Source organism: Peromyscus leucopus, chromosome 9 (genome assembly GCF_004664715.2).
Source record: "Peromyscus leucopus breed LL Stock chromosome 9, UCI_PerLeu_2.1, whole genome shotgun sequence".
NCBI classification, from domain to species: Eukaryota; Metazoa; Chordata; class Mammalia; order Rodentia; family Cricetidae; genus Peromyscus; species Peromyscus leucopus.
The window spans coordinates 73,893,500-73,915,116 of record NC_051070.1 but is presented as its reverse complement, the minus strand read 5'-3'; the positions used below and the strand labels follow the sequence as shown (position 1 = coordinate 73,915,116).

The 21,617-nt window shown below is 42.0% G+C and overlaps 1 protein-coding gene across 1 annotated transcript in view; it reads right to left on the bottom strand.

Moving 5' to 3' along the window:
* The window catches only part of LOC114696018 (armadillo-like helical domain-containing protein 4), a 99,424-nt gene that overhangs the window by 5,814 nt on the left and 71,993 nt on the right, over positions 1-21,617 (bottom strand). Inside the window, exon 6 of the mRNA XM_028873546.2 lies at positions 3,667-3,698. Coding sequence (XP_028729379.1) covers positions 3,667-3,698 — 32 coding nt within the window. The remainder of the gene's footprint in view (positions 1-3,666; positions 3,699-21,617) is intronic.

The window sequence follows — 21,617 nt, the reverse complement described above, 5'->3', positions numbered from 1 at the left end:
GTTAATCGTTTAAAATACTTTGTAAATGAAAATCTGGCTAGACATATTTGAATTTATGTGTTTGCTTTTGAAATTAATTTGTTCAGAAACATCTGTTTTCAATAAAGCTATAAGAAAAGCTCATGAAAGGCGCTGAGGATGTGATTTACTTGGTAGTGTACTTGCCTAGCATGAACAAGGTCTTAGGTTCAATTGCCAGCATCATGTTAACCCAAGCATAATGGCACACACCTGTAATCACAGAATTTGAAAAGTGGAGGCAGGAAGATCAGAAATTCAAAGCCATCCTAAACTACATAGTGAGTTAGAGGTCAGCCTGGGCTACATAAGGCCCTGTCTCAAACACACACACACACACACACACACACACACACACACACACATACACGTACTACATTGCCCTGCTTCCGATCTGCTGCTCTGAGATTGGGCCTTGTGTTTTCTATGCAGCAGTACCTCTCCAACTGGAGCACATATCAGATTGACTCATCAGGCTCAGTAACATGGACTATTGAGCCACATCATCAGAGTTCCTAACTCAGGTCTAGAGTGAGACCTGAGAATCTGCATTTCTAACAAGCTCCCAGGGCTTCTGAAGATGCTGGACCAGACTGCACCTTGAAAATCTCTGCTAAGAAATACAACCTGGGTCATTCTTTTCTTCCTTAAAGCTAGAAGAACCAGAATGGCTTTGGTGACCTAACAGCAGCTCTGTCTTTATTATATAATCTAGTCAATCATTTTTATTTCTGAGAAGCAATCCTGATGTTGAAAAGACATCAATAGGTAACCAAGATAAGCGTGGTCTAACAAACACCATCAACATGTACAACAATCAGGAAAGTTAAGCCTTGAACTCATTGATACATCTATCTTTGCCTCCCCCACAAAATACAGTTATCTGAGAGGAGGAGACCTCAACTGAGAAAATACCTCCATAAGATTTTCTTGTAGGGCATTTTCTTAATTAGTGATTGATGTGAGAGGGCCCAGGCCATTGTGGGTGTGGCCACCCCTGGGCTGGGGGCCCTGGGTTCTATAAGAAAGTAGACTGAGCAAGTCAGTAAGCAGCACTCCTCCACAGCCTCTGCATCAGCTCCTGACTCCAGGCTCCTGCCCTGCTTGAATCCCTGTCCCGACTTCCTCTGAGGATGAAATGTGATATGGAAGTGTAAGCCCCACAAGTTGCTTTTTGGTCATGGTGTTTCATCACAACGATAGTAACCCTGACTGAGACACCATGACACATGCAGATTCATATGGAGATAGCGGAGTTGGACATGCCATCCAGAACCATGAGTTACCATTGGAAATGAACTTCAAAGTGGTGTATCATCAAACTGAAGCCGTTTAGCCTGTTTTTGTGTCATTACCCATGAGCCTTCGACTGCAGGTGTGATGGGCAGGAGCTTCCTGTTACTCATGATTAACCTTAATATTAACATCGAAAACTTGAAAAATCAACAAAAGGAACAAATCAGAACTTTTGAAAACACCTTCTTTGGTAAAGCTCCTGTAGTCAACAGAGAACCGACATTGGAACATTTCATGAGACTAGATTGGGAGGGTGGAGGGTGTCCGGGTTGGGTTTAAGAGCTCAGTTGAATATGGGTTCAGTTCAGTTTTCAGTCTAAGGGACTCGGTGACTTTCATCAGAGGCAGTAGCTAGGCTCCCAAATTGTTTCTGGAAAGGGTAACTAGTAAGAATTGATATTTGCATGCAGATTATAAAGTTTGCAATATCTAACCTCAACGCAGCTTTACGCCAAACTTTAAGCCTATTTTAATCATTTTTTATAATATATTTTAGAAATCTTTCTCAGGATATTCTTCTAAATCTTTCTCTGTCCATCTGAACATATCCTTTGACTTAACTAGATCCATAACAAGTGTCAAAAAACGGCACACACTGACCTCAACAGCCTGAAAGTTTCCTTTATCACTTTGAACATGTATGAAAACAAATTAACCCTGTTCTCAAAAACCACATCTATGGAATTTTTTACTGAAAAGCAAGAGGGTAGAGAGAACTACTATAATCACATAATGTTAACTGCAATTGGATGTCCTATTCTTTAACATTAAGTTTTAGCAAAATTAAAAACTCGCAATTCCAATACAGGAAAACTGGCTCAAATAATAAAATAAAATACATAGAAATCCATAAGCAGAGATGTTTTTGAGGCTGGGGAACTGAAGGCAACTAATTGCCTGACCATTAAAAAGGTTTTCAAGCAACTGAAATCCCAATTAAACCTGAGCTGAGGCGTGCTAATGGAATCTGACACAGACTACAACCAAGGAATTCAGAATTCCATCAATATTTTGAGGAGTAGTTCCAGTTAAAATTACAAAGTTACCAAATGTGGAAACTCGGAGAAGACTCAAAGTCAAAAGAAAATGAAAATATGAACCTGGAAAGGAATTAATGTTGTCAATCAGTGTGCCAAATGTATGCAGGAGAGGGAAATACTTTTCCATAGCTGGTCATCTCGGCAGAGTGGCTTGCTAGTGCCTCCTGGGAAGCAACATCGCAATAAGCTACACACCTACGTCAGTTTCCTGTTTCGCAGACAGAACTGAACCACACTGCCAATATCCCCTAAAAGAAACTCTACCAGGTAGATCAAGGATATTATTCAGCTGGGCGTACCACTCACGGTAAATGTTTATACATTTGTGACAATCATGGGGTGGCTCAGTGCCTAAGGGGGCTTGCTCTTTGGGCTGGAGAGAAGGCTCGGTGATTGAGAGCCTTGGCTGCTCTGGCAGAGAACCCGGGTTCCATTCCCAGTACCCACATGGTGACTCACAACTGTCTGTGACTTCAGTCCACATACATTGAGGCAGCAAAATGTTCAGACACATGGAATAAAAGGAACAGACCTTTTAAAAAAATGTTTTGAGAGTGCTTACTCTGCAAGCATAGGATCTGAGTTCGGATCCCAGAGTCCACACTGCAATTAGATGACAGGTCTCTCTCACGCCTGCAACCCCAGTCCTGTAAGGGGTGGAGATATGAGAATTTCTGGGGCTTGGTGGCTGCTAGTGCATCCCAAAGCCACCAGCTCTGGGTCCAGTCAGAGATCCTGCCTCAAATGAATAAGGTAGGGAGTGACAGAGGAGGGCATCTGACTCAATCTGTTGGCCTCCATACTTGCATATATGCACATATGAGCATATACCACATGCACACACACACACACACACACACACACACACACACACACACACAGAGAGAGAGAGAGAGACAGAGACAGAGACAGAGACAGAGACAGAGACAGAGACAGAGGAGGTGACGAGAGGTGCTGAGGCTCCAGAGAATAAGGTGCCTGTCTCCCGTGTTCCCAGTGAAGGAATCTGAAGGGAATACCTCTCCTGCTGGTGGCCCAGAACAGCAAACTGAAGCTCCATTGTTATTGGTGGTGGTGGGTTTTTTAAAATTGCAATTTAATTATAACATTTATTCCTTTCCTTTCCTCCCTCCACACCCTCTTATGCCCCTCCCAGCTATACTTCAAAGCTATGGCCTCTTATTACATGTATATATGTGTTTGTATGTAAACATATAAATTCCTGAACGACAACCTGTGGTAGCTCTGCTGTTTTGCAAATCTTTTATTTGCCCTTTAGTAGAAGTCAAAGGGAAGAAGAGACTCTCCTTACCTTGTCTTTCAGCTTTTCCATCCAGCTTCTCACTAGGAAAAACAAGAGAATCAGATATAAATAGCCATCTCCCACTTACACTTCACAGTATTGCATTAGCTTGTTAACTTGATACACTGAAAGGTTTTTTTTGCATGGAATATACTAAAAATATCAACAATATTAACAAAATGACAGCAATGATTTTGTTTTTTAGACTGAGTCTTTCTACATAGCTCTTGCTGTTCTGAAACTCTCTATGTAGACCAGGTTGGCCTTGAACTCAAGAGATTTGCCAGTCTCTGCTTCAGAATGCTGAGATTAAAGGTATGTGCCACCAAGCCCCTTATTTAGAAGTGCAACTGAGAGCCAAAACACTCCCATGTCATTATTAGATGAATAGAGAATAGTTTGTATGCTAGCCAAGTTCTACCTACTATTCAATGCAGTAGGAGAAGGCCTGAGAGAAGGGACAGGGAACCACCCTCTAGGTGCTGTGTTCACTTTGTTCCCGTGATGGTTTTTCTTTAACCTGATGCCTTGTCTGTTTCAGTTCTTAGGATCAAAGAGAATGCTTCACTGAAGCACATCAGATAGCGGAGAACAGGGAAGGAGAGGGCAACGGTCCACCAAGGCAGTCCAGCTCTGGTTTCAAGGAGAAGCATAACAACCATATTGGAAGAAGAGAGAAAGGGGTCAAGAACTCAAGACTCTACAATAGCCACTGTTAATAACAGAAGTAACAAGAGCGAAAGGGCTAGACCACCTAAGTAATTTCCTGTAGATCCTGATAACAACAGTTTTGAGTTTTAATAGGAAAAGAGAAAGCTATCATTCAAAGTGTGAAAGGTGACTTGAAGTTGGAGGTGGGCATTCCACCCCTCACTGACTTTTAATGTTAGATTGGTGCTTCAGCCTGCATGTGAGACTTAGCGGGGAGACAGTGTATCTTCCCCTCATCTTTATTGTCAAGCAAAAGAATTCAGTATACAAAGACAAATATGGGGTTTCTTTATACTTACTTTCCTTTCTGGAAATTTCAACAGGCAGAAAAGAAGGACCCTGAGCTGCCGCTTTTCCTTATAGAGCCCGAGAGTAAAGGTTTGAATTCAGTTTGGATACAGTCTTCCATAACGAGCCAGTTCTGCCGATGCAGCGCAAGAGCAGCCGTGGATGGTCTGCAAGCAAATGTGCTCAGCTATGTTCTAATGAGCTGTATTTGCAGACGCCGAGATTTGAATTTTATGTAATATTCATGTCACATAGTGATTTTCTTTTAAAATCAAATTAAAATGTAAAAAAAAATGTTCACTCACAAGTTATATAAAAACAGGAGGCCAGCCAGAGTTGGTCAGAAGTCGTAACTTGGGGCCCCTGGAGTAAGAGTACTCTACTCAAGATTTCAGCACTTCCATTTACAGTCTGACTCTGGAAATGAGTTATTTGATCTTGCCAACAGTGCTACCACGGCTATGGCTACTTCTTACAAAGCACATGCATTGCAGCACGAGAGCCAGATAAGCCTACACTCACAAGTCAGCTGTGCTGGCTCCTGTCCGTAGTTTAGCACTCCGAGGCTGAATCATGAGGACTACTCAAATTTAGGGTCAGCCTGAGCTACAGTATGAGACGGTGTCTCAAAAAGTGAGATTATGTGTATGCTCATAAAAGAAAAGACGGGGAAACCGAGATTCAGAGAAGCTAAGAGACACCTGCATTCAACTGGTGAATACTCACAGGGATGCCAGTCTAATTTCTAGGAGCGAGACGTCTCTACTACCCATCTCAAATGTGGAGATACTGTTGGCTTTTCCACCTCCTTTAACTGGCTTCAACCTCTTATGCAAAGACCTTATCAAACCTCTCAGGTTGCTCTTCCCTCATTGCTCTGTACCAACTGGGTTCAGACAGGGATGAGGTGACTGATCAGGATAGGATCAGAGTCATAGGAAGGTCAGAAAACACATCTAGGAACTTCAGAACAAGGCCAGGAGTTGGTGCTTCTGGGAGTGAGCCTACCAAGAAGGGAGGGCAGTCATTGACTTTAGAGGAACTAATGAACCTGAAGACCCTCAGCTCCCCCTATGTGAAACAAAGGAGACAACAATGCTTTGAGAGATCATTGTGAAGATTAGAAGTGTCATATACAAAATTACAGTATAGTATCTGATATAAAATCCAAATAGGAAAAAGAAAGACAAGTGAAATTTGTGGTTTGTGTTACTATATCTCAAATTCAAAACAGATTCCAATGCAAGCAAGAAATATTCAAAATCCATTCATTCATTCAAAAAAGTATTTGCTGGGTATATGGTGTTTGAATGTGACCCATTGTTTCTATAAGAAGTCAGCATATGCTATGGGACCTAGTTCCAGTGATAAAGGGGCTCAGCTATCAAGTCTTTATGAGGTAGAAAACAAGAAGTAGTGTGGGGTATGAGATAGCGAGGAACAGAGTTCAGAATCAGGAAATAGGGTGGATATTACATAGAGAACAAGGCGAGACAGGTGGGACCAGGGTGATTATTGTCAGACAGAAAGATAAGGGTGGCTTAGAGCAGAGGGAAAGGAGACAAAGGTCAAAGCTGGATTTAAGGCACCTGTAGGTTTTTCCGATATAAGAGACTCATTGCCAAGGGGAACATTTTCAACTGTGCCTCACCTGGGAAGCTACCCAAGTCTGCAGTTTGTGGAGTTAATTGTATGGAGCCTGTGATGGTTAGATTTCAGGATTTGTTTGGTTGGTATTTTTCAGTGGGGTGTGTGTGTGTGTGTGTGTGTGTGTGTGTGTGTGTGTGTGTGTGTGTGTGTTTTACGTGTGCTGAGTGCATGTGTGAAAATCAGAGGATGACTCCAACTTGGGGGATTCATTTCTCTGCTTCTACCATGTGGATCCTAGGGATCAAACTCAGGTTACAGGCTTGGTGGCAAGTACCTTTATCCACTGAGCCATCTCACTGGCCCATGGTGGTTAGTTTTTGTTGCCATTTTTCACAATCAAGAATCACCTGGAAAGTGAGTCTCAATGAGGGTGTGTCTAGATCAGGTTGACCTGTGGACATGTGTGCAGGGGGTTATCATTATTGCCTTAATTGAGGCAGGAAGATTGTAAGTCCAAAATACATAATAAATCTAAAAAGGTTTAGACAGAGGTCTAAAAATAGTCCAAAAACTTGAAGGGAGAACCTCAAGCAGTGTCTACAGAGTGGACTAGCATTTTAAAATAATTCTTAAAGATTTTTATGTGTATAAGAATTTTGTTTGCATGTATGTCTGCATGCCACATGTGTTCCTAGTGCCTATGGAGCCCAGAAGAGGGTTCCTGATCCCCTGGAACTGAAGTTACAGATGGTTGTGAGCTGCCATGCAGGTGCCGAGACTTGAACCCAAATCTGGAAGAACAGCCAGTCCTCTTAACCACTGAGGCATCTCTCCAGTCCCTCAAGATAAAATTACTTAAAGAAAAAGAATTCTCAGTCAAAGTTTGTAGATTCAAGTCCTATATGCCTGCGAGCAGAGCACAGGGGTAGCTTTCCTCGCAGCTCCTGAGTAAAAATACTATGTGTAACTAGAGCAGCGCACATCAAAATAGTAGCCGAATTAAATAACAAGAGGCAGAATTAAGGACAATATTTCTTTTATTCTTTGTCTCTTTTGGGACTTGCCACATTATATATAATTTTGTACTACTTCTTAATTAGCAGGAAAACACATTTCCAAAACCCCCACAAAACTCTGCAAACCTTTACAACTTCAAGTTGGTGGTAAATTGCTGACTGTGAGGGGCCACAGAAGCTCAGACTTCCCCAACTTGGCTAGTTTTCTTAGTGACAGCTACAGCAGCTAGTCCTTCTGAGGCTAGTCCGTGTCTCAAAATTTTGTTTAATGGAAACATCACTATAATAAGACCTCTGCTCTCCTTCAAGTAGGGATAGAAGTATCCAGACAAAAAGTAGGCCTGAATAAAGGCCATGTATAGAAGTCCTCAGCTAACATACACCCCAGTAAAAAGCTGAAGGATTTTTGTCTTAAGGTCAGGGACACAAGAATGCCTAATGTTGCCACTTCTGTTCTATACAGTAGCTGAAGTCCCAGCCAGAGGAGTTAGATAATAGGAAGAAACAGCCATCTACTTGGTCTGTATGTCAAAGGTTCTAATTGGTAGTAAATAAAACACTGATTGGCCAGTGGCCATGCAGGAAGTATAGGCGGGACTAACAGAGAGGAGAATTGAGAGAACAGGAAGGCAGAGGGAGACACTGCCAGCCGCCGCCATGACAAGCCGCATGTGAAGATGCCGGTAAGCCATGAGCCACGTGGCAAGGTGTAGATTTATAGAAATGGATTAATTTAAGATATAAGAACAGTTAGCAAGAAGCCTGCCACGGTCATACAGTTTGTAAGCAATATAAGTCTCTGTGTTTACTTGGTTGGGTCTGAGCAGCTGGGGGACTGGCGGGTGACAAAGATTTGTCCTGACTGTGGGCAAGGCAGGAAAACTCTAGCTACAACTTGGAAATAAGTTAAATGGGAAAATATAAATTAAAATCCACAATCTTTTAAAGACACAACCCTAAAAATGTGCCATGTACATCCATACAGATGGAGATAGAAATGCACAGGTGTATACCCACAAATGCACAGAGAGGCACACACATGCACACAACACATATACAAAGATATATTATTAACACATGCACACACACAAACACACATAAAAATCTAGAAGAAATTATAATTGGATTGAGTAGAGTTACTGGATACAAAATCAACATGTGAAAATCTGTAGTATTGCTATACACCCATAAACCATCTGAAAAAAAAGAGGAAAACAATCCCCATTTACAATAGGAATAAAACAAAAAGTTAAATAATTAGGAAGGAATTTTGTCAAGTCCTACAAGATGAAAGTATATAAAGACACAGAAAACTGGAAAGCTGCCCTGTCTTCATGGATCGGAGGAAGAGTTTTAATATTGTTGACATGTCCACTGAACCCCAAACAATCTGTTGATTCACTGAGCTCTTCAACAAAACTCTAATACTATTTTTAACAGAAATTGAAGACACAATCTAATATCCATATGAAACAAAACAAAGTGTTTGAAAATCACTTATCTGGTAAGTAGTAAATATCCAAACTATGTGAGACAAAAATAGTTCAAGATGAAGAAGGTAAATATCCTAATTTAAAATAATCCCAGCACTCAGAAGACAGAGGCAGGTGGATCAGTTTAAGGTCAACCCTGTCTATTTAGCAAATTCCAGGCTGCTTGGGGTTACATAGTGAGACAACAACACCCACAACAACCACAACAACCACAAAGTTGAAAGTGGCAAAAAAAAAAAAAAAAAAAAAAAAACCCTGAACAGACATTTCCCCCAGACAATGGCCAATGGAAATATGCAAAATAGTCAATGTCACTGACTATATTCATGTTTTATGTTACTCTAACAAAAATACCAGGGGCTGGGTAGCTGATAAGAAGAGGTTTATTGTAGCTCAGAGTGATGGCACAAGGTCAAGGGCTGGTTGACCTTGTCTTGTCTAGTGATGGCTCTATGGCATGTTCAAGAGGCCACTCTAAGGAGGGATCTGTGGGTGAGAGCAAACACACCAGAGTGCACATAAAGGCTTTGCTGAGCTGTGGAGAAAAGGGCTAATGAAAAATGGGGAGGGGGGTCTTTACCTGACTCCTCGTTTATCTTCTCTTCTCTGCCTGCAATCTTTGACAAATGTCCTTTCTGCTTGCTTTATGTGTGTGATTTCCTGACTCTGTCACTTGTCCTCTGTGCCTATCTTTGCCCCTTCCTCACTCTAAGGAAGGGAACTGGGGTGGTGAATGTTGAGAGTGTGGGTCCCTGTCTCTCCCATGTGGCTCTCATTCAGACAGAATAAGCTAGAGTTCATAGTTTCATCGTAGCCTGTATATTTTCCAGCTCTTTTGTGTGTACCAGGGCTGCAGCACCCGAGCGCTCCTTTGTGCAGCAACCACCCGAGAGGCAGAAATCCTGGGTGAAATTTAAAACTCACAATGAGCAATGCTGAAGACACTTAGTCGGGAGATCATTGTGTCTTATTCCATGCCAAAGGCACCAATTACAAAAGTTACAAGCTGGGAGAAACAAACTAGGTAGAACATTCAGGAACAGGTTTGTTGTGGCTAAAAGTGTTGGAATCAGTTCCTTTTCTCATCAGTGAGAAAATACCTTAAAGAAGCAGGTTAAAGAGGATGATTTATTTTGGCTCATGATTTCAGAGGGCACTGTTGGCCACAGTGGGTGATACATAGTGGAGCTCATGGGAGTGGGAGAATGAAGGTCCTCGCATCTCAACAGATCAGGAAAAAGGAACCAGACAGGAAGTGGAGCTGGGTTACATACATCCTCAAGGTCCATCTTCCATTAACCCCTTTCCTCCAGCTAGGTCCTACTTCCCAAAAGTTCTACAACCTCTCAAAACAACTCCATGAGCTGGGACCAAGTATTCAAATACAGGAGCCTATAGGAGACATTTTGCATCCAAATCACAACATACAGCTATGCAGAAATCCACACTGAAGACAAGGGCCCATGAATTACCAGCATATTGGCAGAAATGAATCAAGAAAATGGATAAGGTCATCCTAGGGTAGAAAGTATATATGAGTTAAGGTTCTCCAGAGAAGCAAACCCAGAGAGAGGAAGAGACTAAGAGGGAAAGGAAGAGAGGAAGAGGAGAGAGATGGGGAAAGAGAATTGTGTGTTCATAAGGAATTGGCTCACAAGATTATAAAGGCTGAGAAGCAAGAGCAGTAGTGGCTTGGTTACAGGGCCAACCCAAAGACCTGGGAAACATAACAGTCACTGATATAGTATCAGTCCAAAGGCCTGCAGACCTGAGACCCAAGAGAAGCCAATGTTTCCAGTCTCAAGGTATTAAAAGCCAAATTCCCAGTTCTCAGGCTGTAGGAAGATAAGGCCTATGAGGCAGAGAGATGAGCCAACCTGGAGTCTGCCTGAGGGCCTAGCAACAGGCTCTATCAGAGGCCCTTCCTGATCGTGCCTAGCCAACGAGGGGCGACCACACAATGTCACCGGATCAGGACACAGCCTGGCTGCTGGGAAGGAAGGTATATAAGGCTCTCCTCATTGCTGAATAAACGAGTCTGCTGTTTACCTTTTACCTGACTGCTGGTGTCTGTGTCTTTGACAACGCTGTACCTAAGGGGCAGCCATTAGAACCCAGTGACAACAGGCTTCCTACTAGAAGGGATTTCCTTGAAGTTAGCATTTTCATTCTTTTTTGGTTGGATAGGAACCACCTCATCAGACTTCACTCCGTCTACCAATTCAAATGTGAATGTTACATCTTCCCACCTTCCCTCATCGTGAATTTCTTCTATCTCTGACCCTCCTACCTCTCTTAATATGGATCTCGTGAAAATCTTCCCATCCTAACTTAGTCACATCCTTTGCCGCAGGAGGCAACAGTCAGGCTCCAGGCAGTAGGAGGATGTCTCTTTAAGGCAGCCATTGTTCTGCCTACCCAGCCAGGTAAATCTCTGCACATCCCTCTCCATGCTCCACACAGATCCTCAGAGAATCCTTAACAGCAAGAAGCCCAGGGACAATCCATTCCATTACTGACTTTCCAGCTGCCTGTCTCTTACCTGCTCAGTACATTTCCCATCTCGGAGACTGCTTTCAAGGAGAACTTTAACTTGGGCAGTAGTCAAATTTCTCTGCCATCAGCGCAGGCTGGCCCTTTGCCATACCAGCTTTACTCACTTTATTCGGCAAAACAAAAGTATGAATGTGAGCCCAAGGCAAAAGGGAAGGAGTGGGGGCATACTGGCCAAGTTCAAGGGAGAGCTATCTCCCTTCATCTAATGGAATTCTAGCTGAAAAAATTTCAGTAAGTCTGGATTTGTAAAACATCCCCTTTCTACAAAGTATTATAGCAGGGTCCATTTAGCTCACACTCCATTCTGAAAGGGTCATAAATGCAGCCTCTTCAGTGAAATACTTACCAGCAATTTTCCCAATTATTTCAAGACTTAAGTTTTTGTTTTTTAACCTGAATCAAGAGAAAGAGAAGCTTGTATTTCACCAAAATAAAAAATGAAGACCACACCCAGGCCATTGTTTTGTTAAAGTGTGTGCACCTAAATTACAGAGTGTTTCTACTCTGTCAAAAAACAAATGAAAACCAGCTCCTTCTCCCCCTCTGTTGCTTACTCATAAGTGTCCTTCAGACCTTACATACAACACATAAGAATAAGGAAACCTACTGCATTTTAGGTATTAAATGTGTGTTTAAAAAAGAAAAAGTAAACATTGAGTTTTTGGATCTATGGATTAGTCTCTAGAGATCCCAAATTTACCTGCCTTAAAGTCACATAAACCCCTTCTATAATCATTTGCTCTTCACATAATTTTAGAACAGCAAGATTCCAATGAGCAGAATGACCTACTTCTTGGCACGGGGCTAAGTGAGCAGTAACTATGTGTTCAAGAAGCAATTAATTCTGAAGGCTCTGAACTGATATTTACAGAGAAGGGCACAGAGAGGCCAGATAACCTAATCTCTACTTTCAAGTAACATTAAAAATATCTTTATTTACTGAGCAGTTAGACATGATAAGATTCCAAGAGACTGGTTTAAAATCAACTTAGTATCTGCCAGGGTCATTTAATGATAACCGTGCCGATACCAACAAATTATATATGGTCATAAACCTCAACCACGTGGAAATAAATGGTGCCCAAATGAAGATGTCCCTCCTCTAAAAGGAAGGCATACAACATTACTTCCCACTATTCACCAGAGGAGAAAACAGTCAGTCAGCATCCACCTCCCACAACTGAGAGAGATGAAGGATCACGGCTTTTTGACTGTGGCATCCTGAAAACACCACTCAACACTGAGGTTCCAGATCTCTCATTCAGCAGCCCTGACTCCACACTCAGGGGTCAGAACTTCTCTCCTCCAGGTTTTTCCTCACATTTTAACTACCTAATCTCTCTCCATCCCAGTGGTTAAAAACAGAAAATACTTTATTCTTCCTATATTTCTTTATTTTAATCAATGTGTAATGATTGTATGCATCTGTTGGGCAGGATATAGGAATTTGATATTGGCAGGCAGTGTGTGATGACTGAGTCTAGAGTGATTAGCACTTCTCTCTCCTTTAAAATTTACAGTTTTGTGTTGGGAAGCTTAGAACTCTTCTAAACCATTGCAAAAATATCTAATAAATTTGTAGCAATTGTGTTCTTCTATATTATTATGTGTTTTAATGTCTAATACTTCTGCCCTACTGTGCTGGGGACACTAGACCTCATTCTTCCTGTGTAACCACAATTCCGAGTCTCTTCTCATATCTCTCCTATCTCCCCTCCTCCTATGCTTTCTAGACTCTGGTAAGCACCAGTCTATGCTCTGCTCCTCTGATATTATTTCTAGAGCCCACATATCAGTGAGCTCACATAGCACTTGTCTTTCTGGGCCTGGCTTCCTTCATCAAACAGAAACATCTCCAGTTCCTTCCACATTGCCAGAGATTGCAGAATTTCCTCCTTTCATGGCTGTGGAACACTCTGCCCTGCACACATTTATCATCTTTATCCAGTGACATTGATGGATACCTCAGTGACCCCAGATCCTGGCTGGCATGAACAGTGCTACAGTGCACATAGGAGCTGGGTACTCTTTGATACGTGCGCTTCACTTCATTTTCTTTAGATGTATGACCAGAGTGAGATGCTAGAACCTGCTTTTTCATTTTTTTTCATTTTACATATCAACCACAGTTCCCCCTCCCTCCCCTCCTCCCGCTTACCCTCCATCTACCCTCCATTCCACCCCAGCCCCTCCTCAGAGAGGGTAAGTCCTCCCATGGAGAATCAACAAAGTCTGGCATATCAAGTTGAGGCAGGACCAAGCCCCCAGCCCCACCCCCACTCCCACCCCTGCCTGCCTGCCCTCCTATTGAGGCTGAGCAAGGTGTGCCTCCATAAGGAAGAACCCGCTTTGTTCTTAATAGAGAGTTTGCTCTTTTCAAAATTCCACTGGAAGGAAAACAAGTCCAGGTGAGCTGTTTACACAGCCATTGATGTGACACCATCCCCAGACACAGCTGGGACTTTAACGAGAGTTAAAAAGCTCATTAGCCCTGCACACAGCCTTCCTGATGCTCAATTGCTATGTACAGTGGTAGAGCACGTTAGCTTTAAGGTAGGGCCACATGGCACCCCTCTTCTTTCTATGAATTCTGGGCTTCATTGACAATAGCTATGGTTTGGACCCAGGGCTGAGGTGAACAGAACATTTCCTGGAGACCTCATTTGCCATTGGCTCTCATCTAGAGTTTTGGACATGATTTTACTTAATCACATGGTGCTCCCACTTCCCGCTGCTTTGACACAGCCAACAGGTGATATCAATTAGCAGTAGAGTGCTGAATGAACACTAATGTGGTTTTCAACAGTGCTTCAGGGTTTGTTTTCCTAAAGTCCCACTTACCAGTTCTCAAGCCTTCCCTCTCCAAAGTACTAAGCAATGTCAAGCTACACTCTCAAGAGAAATTAAGGCAAATATTTGCCTAAGAACATCTGTGCATTGATGGTTCAATGGGGGAAATCTACGGTTCTGTAAGATAAATAAGTCTGCAGATCTGCCATACAGTACAATACCTGAAGCCAACAATATTGTACCGTATTCTTAAAATTTGCTACAAGGATAAGCCTTTTGCTAAGGTGTAAAATGATGTTATACATATGTATGCACTGTGAAATGATCATTATAATCTGACTTGTCTACATACAGGATTGCATATTGTGTTTGTGTAGGTGTTGAGAAGACTTACGTCCCATTCTTTAAGAAAGTACCTCTTATGTTAAGGGCTCTTAATAGAAAATTATGGTGACCAGAATGATGGAGACAGGAGAAACTTTGGGAGGTAGCAGATTCATTTATGACCTTGGTGTTAGAAATGTGCACTTATCCCCAAGCTCATCAAGTTGTAGACATGAATCATGTGCAGCCTGGAGATCACTCAAGCATCATGGCAAATATACTCAAGGCTGGAACTTGACTGCCACCTCACTGAGTTACCTGAACTTTCCTTGGACTCTTATCTCCAAGGGAAAGTCCAAGGGTCTTGGTCTCCAACAAAGAAGAGCTGATCAGGCCACCAGACACTGTCTTCTTTCTTTTCAGTTTCTTCAGCGAGGTTTCCCTGGGCTAATGGGAGCAGTTGCTCGTTCACTGTGAGTGTGGGGGTGTTATTCTCCTTCCCTTGTTTCTTAGCTACTTGGAGCGTAAGCATCTGTACTCACTGTTGGCTGGTTCTGACATTCACTTACTCTCCCTCCTGATGGATCATGTATTTCTTTCATGAGTTGGCATTTTTTTTTTTCTGTGAACTTATTTCTTCAATGGGGGTTGGTTTTCTTACAGATCTTGAATTACAGAAATGTGAAAACAAATGAGTTTCGGGTTTGCCCTTGTTGTGCGCACCAGGACCAGGACCCTCACCTTCCTGGTGGTCCCAGATTCCTTTCCCAGCTGGACATCATTGCAATTGTGAAGTCAAGCCTGGAATTTCCAGTGTCTTTTCTTCCTCACTGGTAATGAGAAACTCAGGAAGAGAGGTGTTCCATCAATGTTTCCCAGGCCTCTGTATGTGGGTAGGGTATGTCCCTGGACTCTTTCTCTGGGAGTGGGGACAACATTCACAGAACACTTTCATTGCTCAGGAACTCCAGCTCTGCCCCCTGCCCTACACCAGCCCAAGGCCATGTCTGTTGGTCACATGTTGGTTTTGAACTCTTTTTCATTCCAGTTTCTGTGTTTGGTCTATCATCTCCATACCCACAGTCCACCACGCATCATCTGGTAGCCACACTGCTTGGGCTTCACATTGCCTCTTCCGGCAACAAGAGAATGCCTGTCAAGATTGGCTGGATCAATATTCTTTGAGAACACCATGGTTTATCCACTATTTACCTGCATTCTACCAGAAGGTGAGAATCCATAGTCACTCAGTCCACTCTGCTGCAGAAACTGGAGATTCAGGTTTAACTTCAAACCAGGTGCTTGCTTTCTTTCTTTCTTTCTTTCTTTCTTTCTTTCTTTCTTTCTTTCTTTCTTTCTTTCTTTCTTCCTTCCTTCCTTCCTTTCTTTCTTTCTTTCTTTCTTTCTTTCTTTTCTTTCTTCCTTCCTTTCTTTAAACTGAGATGACATTCTTGTAGCAAAAATTGGAGTTTTCAAGTGACAATTCAATAACATTCAACACATTTACAATGTTATGCAGTCACTACCTCTGATGAGTTCCAAAATACTTTTAGCACATCATTCCATGAGAGCCTCGCCACAAAATCCTCAGAAACTAATAACATGCTTCTTGACTCATACATGTTCAGAACATGGAATATGAATAGACTTATATAGTACATAACACTATGTCTGTATCCTTCTGCTTAGCATAATATTTTCTAGGTCCATCCCTCCAACTAGTAGCATTCATACAAACAACCAACAAGCATATAAAGATATGCTGAGTGTCATTAGTCATCAGAGAAAGGCAGATCAAAGCCAAGGTGAGATACTACTTCACAACCAGTTTAAACCAGGAGCCTGTTTATAAAAAGAACAGGAAATGACAAACGTTGGCAAACATAGAGAGAAATTAAAACCACTACAGAAAACAACCTGTCAGCTCCCCAAAAGCTGATCATAGAATTACCATATAACTTATATCTCGCTGTTATGTATATACCCAAAGTGCTGAAAACAGGCCCTTAAGCAAATGTTTGGTCATAAATAATAACACCAGCACCATTCAAATATCCAAAGGAATAAACAACTCAAACATCTGTCAGCTAACAGACAAAACACAGTGGCATATTATCCAGCTACAAAAAATGTACCATTTTTACATGCATGAACCTAGAATTATTTTTCTAAGTGAAAGAAAATGGAAGTGATATATGATAAAAGATGAGGTAAAGAATGATATGTATCATTCCAGAAGGAAGTATCGCCAAGAGGGAAAGAACAGAACTTACATTCCATCCACACATACTCAACCCTCATGCCTCAGTCCTCAGGTATGGCCCACTTGATGTTCTTTACTGGAGCAAATGGGGCCAGATCAGCCTGTCCAGGGTGCAGAAGTCTTCTTACTGAAAGGATCTCCTGTTTAAGCTGATTCTCTAGAATGACTGGACCATCAGGAGTCAATTCTGGACTTTTTGCATCCGAGCTAGAAGCAATGCTCTATGCCTGATACTTCTTTTCTATTTTTAAATCTCCTCTGTGTGAGATACACATAATATGCACCATACCATCATAAACACTGTACACTCTCAGGTGTACAGCTAGATGGCATTAACTATGCTTATGCTGTCACCAGCCTTCCTACCATTGACCTCTGGAATACTGACTCCCTGTCTCCTTCCTCCTAGTGACCACCATTCTACATCTTCCTCCATGACTCTGTCCACTCTAAGACTTCATATACCTAGAATCATACAATATCTGCCCTTGTGACTGTCATGCTCTAACTACCATATTATCCTCAAGGTCATCCATGGTGCAACTTGTTTTATAGTCTCCTCCCTTAAGCCTGAATGATAGATCACTGTATGTGTGGAACACATCTTATCTATTCCTGATGATGGACACAGGTTGCTTCTACATTTTAGGCACTGTTAATAAAGCTGCTACATGCACATTAGCACATGACTATGGCCTCACGACACTGCTTTCAATTCATTGGGGGTATTTATCCAGAAATTAAATTAGGTTTATAATTTGATATATTTCAATACAATTAGAAGAGTTCTACCATGTAGCCAATACTGAGAGTCTAATGAGGACCAGGTACTGTGCTAGAAAGTAACTATGAAGCCTTATACGTATATGAGTTGAAATGGACACTGCAGTTAGGTTTAAAAGAAACTGAATTCTCTCTCTCTCTCTCTCTCTCTCTCTCTCTCTCTCTCTCTCTCTCTCTCTCTCTCTTCCTCAAAGCAGCCATAATTAAACCCCAAATCTCTGAGAATCAGTTATCCACTAGAAATAAAATCTGATTGTCCCTGAGATTCATTTCCACATGCACTTAAGAGTTGTCCAGCTGTGAATGGTCCCAAAGTCACCCATCTACCAAAATAGATCTGTTTTCATCTAGTAGCAAACAAATCCTGAATCCTTTGCAGAGGGAACAGCTAAAAACTTTTCATTTAATTGGCAATGTAACTATCTGCATTATTAATAATAAGTTTATTTCCTTCATAATGTAGAAGTCTAAAGGCCATTAACACCATGGCAAATTACAAATGTGCATTAAGAAGCTAAGCAAATAGCAACCATTTTCCCTGTGGGACAGTGTTACAGGGAAAGCGTTCCAAGATTTGTGTGAGGTTTTGTATTTCACCCAGAGGTTTTAGAGCAGACTTCAGCAAGAACTTCCACCCCTGGGAACATCCAACTCTCAGAAAGATTATTATTTATTATTATTATTGAGACAGAGTCTTTCTATGTAGCTCTGGCTGGCCTAGATCTCACTATATAGACCATTCCAGCCTCAAACTCATAGAGATCCGACTCTGCCTTCCAAGTGCTGGAACAAAAGAAGTATAATACTACAGTTGACTGCCCCTCAATTTTTCATGCAAATCACGGTAAACCAATACCCTGAAATGCAGGACCTAGTTATTCACAGAAAGAAAATGATGCCCAACAGACATTGGACAAATGCACCCTCAACAGTCTTCCCCGGCATTGGTTTCTGCCACACTTGTTTCCTAACTGGCTACAATGAGCCTTCACCTTGTCCCTCGGACGCAGCCTCATTTCCTTCCAAGCCATCGTTTCCCAAGGCAATTTGATACAATTACTTTCTGCTTAAAATCCCTTTAGAGTGTGTTGCCCTTAAGGAAAGGTATACGCTTATCTCACAAGATCCTATATAATTTCAGTTCTGTGAGCAAAGTCTGCCACACTTCCAAACCTTCACACCCACTCTACCTTCTGTCTCCACGTGGACCCTTACCGTTTCCCCCACCCAGCTCCTGGGGCCATCACATCTATGCAGCACAGATGCTCCCCCTGCAATGAGGAATGGCAGGTTCCAGCTCAAGCCCATTCCTGTGGACAGAAGAGCCTTCTCATAAGCAATGAGGGCTGAAGAACTCACAGTGAACCTTGTCCAAACAGTCTCTGAACTGAAATACCATCTGAGTCCTTTTCCACTGGGAAAGAGAGATGAACGTTGTCAGAATCAAAATGGAGTCATCAAGAAAAAGTTCTGCCAATAAAGATTGCCTGACAGGAACTATGCAAGTGGCTTTGCCAGAGCCACAGGCTTCCTTGGAGGCAGCCTCAGCCTCATGCAGAAAGTATTTCTACAAGGCGATCAGCCCAGAAACTGCTTATTTAACTTTGGATCAAGGCCACTGTTGTTATTAATCACCATGGCCACAGAGCACTGTTTCAAAAGTACCTGATGGAACCTTCATCGTTTTTGTCTTTAAGCATTTCCCCTTGCCTCAACCTCTCTTAGAGGTCAGAGTTTACCATGGGATGGACCACCATCATAATGATCTGCTGATCCCAAATGAGTAGCATGGCTCGCTGGGAAATCCTTAATTGATTCTTTACCGTAGTCCCATACTCCTCAGTCCTTTTCCTTTTGGCCTTTCCTTTAAGGCAGGTTAGATAGACTTAAGTGGATGGGTGGGCATCATGAAAAGGGAAGGGAGTCCCTTTCCCCTGGTAAGTTGTTTGACTTTCTTTCTGACAGTCAAGAAACTCCAACACAAATTGTCAAGCCAAACTGCCTACAGAGATACTTAGTGGTTTTCTTAGACATTGAAGACAAAGGTTAAAACAAGTGAATTGTGATAACAGGGCCGGACTGTTTGTAACCTTGATGTTTACCATGTTAGTTCTCCCCTTGAGAGTGAAAAGCATATAGGATAGTTTAGCCTTGGGACTCCACTTGGTTTGGGCTTTGTGCACCCCTCTCTTCTAATAATACACTTGACAGACGGAGACCTTTACCTGCATGAACTAGATCCCTCTCTGAAGAACATACCTAGAAACCTGCTAGCAACTGAGAATACCCACCTGCATCAAACTGCATGTACATCCCTCCCTGAGCAGCATAGTAAGTTTCTCCTCTCCCTAGAGATGACCAAATTTCTATTTAATCACAATCCAGTTATGTTTGGGTAAAAGGCTAAGGGGGCTGCTCCAGTCTGAACTGGTTTTGGGTTCATATAAAATAAGGAAACTGTCCTTTACAAATGAACTTCTAATGGGGGAATTGCCTATTAACCATCTTATGCCAATGCATAATTGGGTATGCATATATGTAAAACCAAATGCATCGTGGGAAGGGATATGCACAATAGATAAAAGGGTATACAACTTTAAAACTGTCCATCAAAATAGACAACCATCTATGTCCTTAACAACAACAAAATATGTCCAATTTCTCCTTCCTTTAGAACACATAAAAGGAAGCCCCAGGCCATTACCTAGGGCTCTGCAGCCCCCTCACTCCTGTGGCCTCCATGACAGTGCACTTCTTTCTGTTCTGTACTGTCACTGTGCTTTGTACAAATAGTCTTGTTATTTTACAATCTGTGTGTCCCTTTATCTGATTCTACAATAACCTGCCAAGATCCTGGAAACACCCGACCAAAAGCATGGGTCTCACCCCTAAATCAAAACAGTGTGGTGCATTATAAATCACCTTATCATTTCATTTACTGGTTCCTGTTAACTTACTTCATTTTTAAACTTGAATTAAAATTTACAATTTCACTTTCTTTAAACCTACCAAATCATCCTCTTTGAGGAACATAACTTACCAATCCACAGCATCATATGTATAGCCACTGTAAAGACATGTAGCCCCGCCTCCCTTCCCACCACCCATGTCTTAGTGCAGTGTCTGTCTTTTTCCTATGTGATTATCTAAATACTTTATAAACTCACCGACTCTGCTTTGTTCTGGCTCATCTGAAATCCTCTTCTGTAGTGCAGTACCAGCTTTATCTGAGTGGGAAAGATGCTGCCCAGCCTGTGACCTGGGTTGCAACCGACATTGTCACAGAGGTGGGACCTCCACTGCAGTGGGGGGCGCTCTCCCAACCTTGCCATGTCTCCTGTCTTTACCAAGTGTTACCTCACAACAATCTTTGCCATGAGGAAACACATTTCAGTTTCCTCAGACACACTGGTAAGACCCAATTGTCTTTTAACTGAAATGAACAAAAAAGGGAAAGACTAATGTGTGGGAGTTTATTTAGATCTGTTTTTCTGAAGATACGTGGACAAGTTGCATTTGCAACAGTTTACCAAAGTTTGACACTGACTAAAAATAAATAAATAAATAAATAAATAAATAAATAAATAAATAATAAATAACTTTGCTCAGGTAAACCTTCTCCCCTCAGTCTCTCAAGTAGCTTGAACTTCAGGCATGGAACACCACACTTGGCTTTGTAAAGAATTTTTAAAATAAAAATCTTTCCCATTGACTCTTTGTCATCTAAAGAGAGACCCATGAAGTAGCCTCCTAGAACAGATAACTATGGCTCACTAAGAGTCTGGGACCAAAAGAAGAGGTTGCTTCTTTACCAAAACAAAACCGATGTAACAGAATACAAAAGTTATCTGCTATCCCACTCATTCCCAAGAGCCGCTCTCTCTCAGTGGATCATGGTTCGGTAAACACACCCAGACTTCTAAGGCATGCTGGGGAAATGAGTATATTGCATGGTGAGGTACGACAGCATTGCAGAGGTGATGGAGAGGATGGGGACGGAGACAAATGATGGGAGGGAAGCTGAGCAAAGGATGTGCACAGTGGGAAGCTTTTCTCTTTTCCACCCTCTTAAGGCTGGTCATTCCAGGCATGGTAGCAAGGAAAGGTAACATAAGGACCCACAGGACCTGTATTGTACACTGTGAG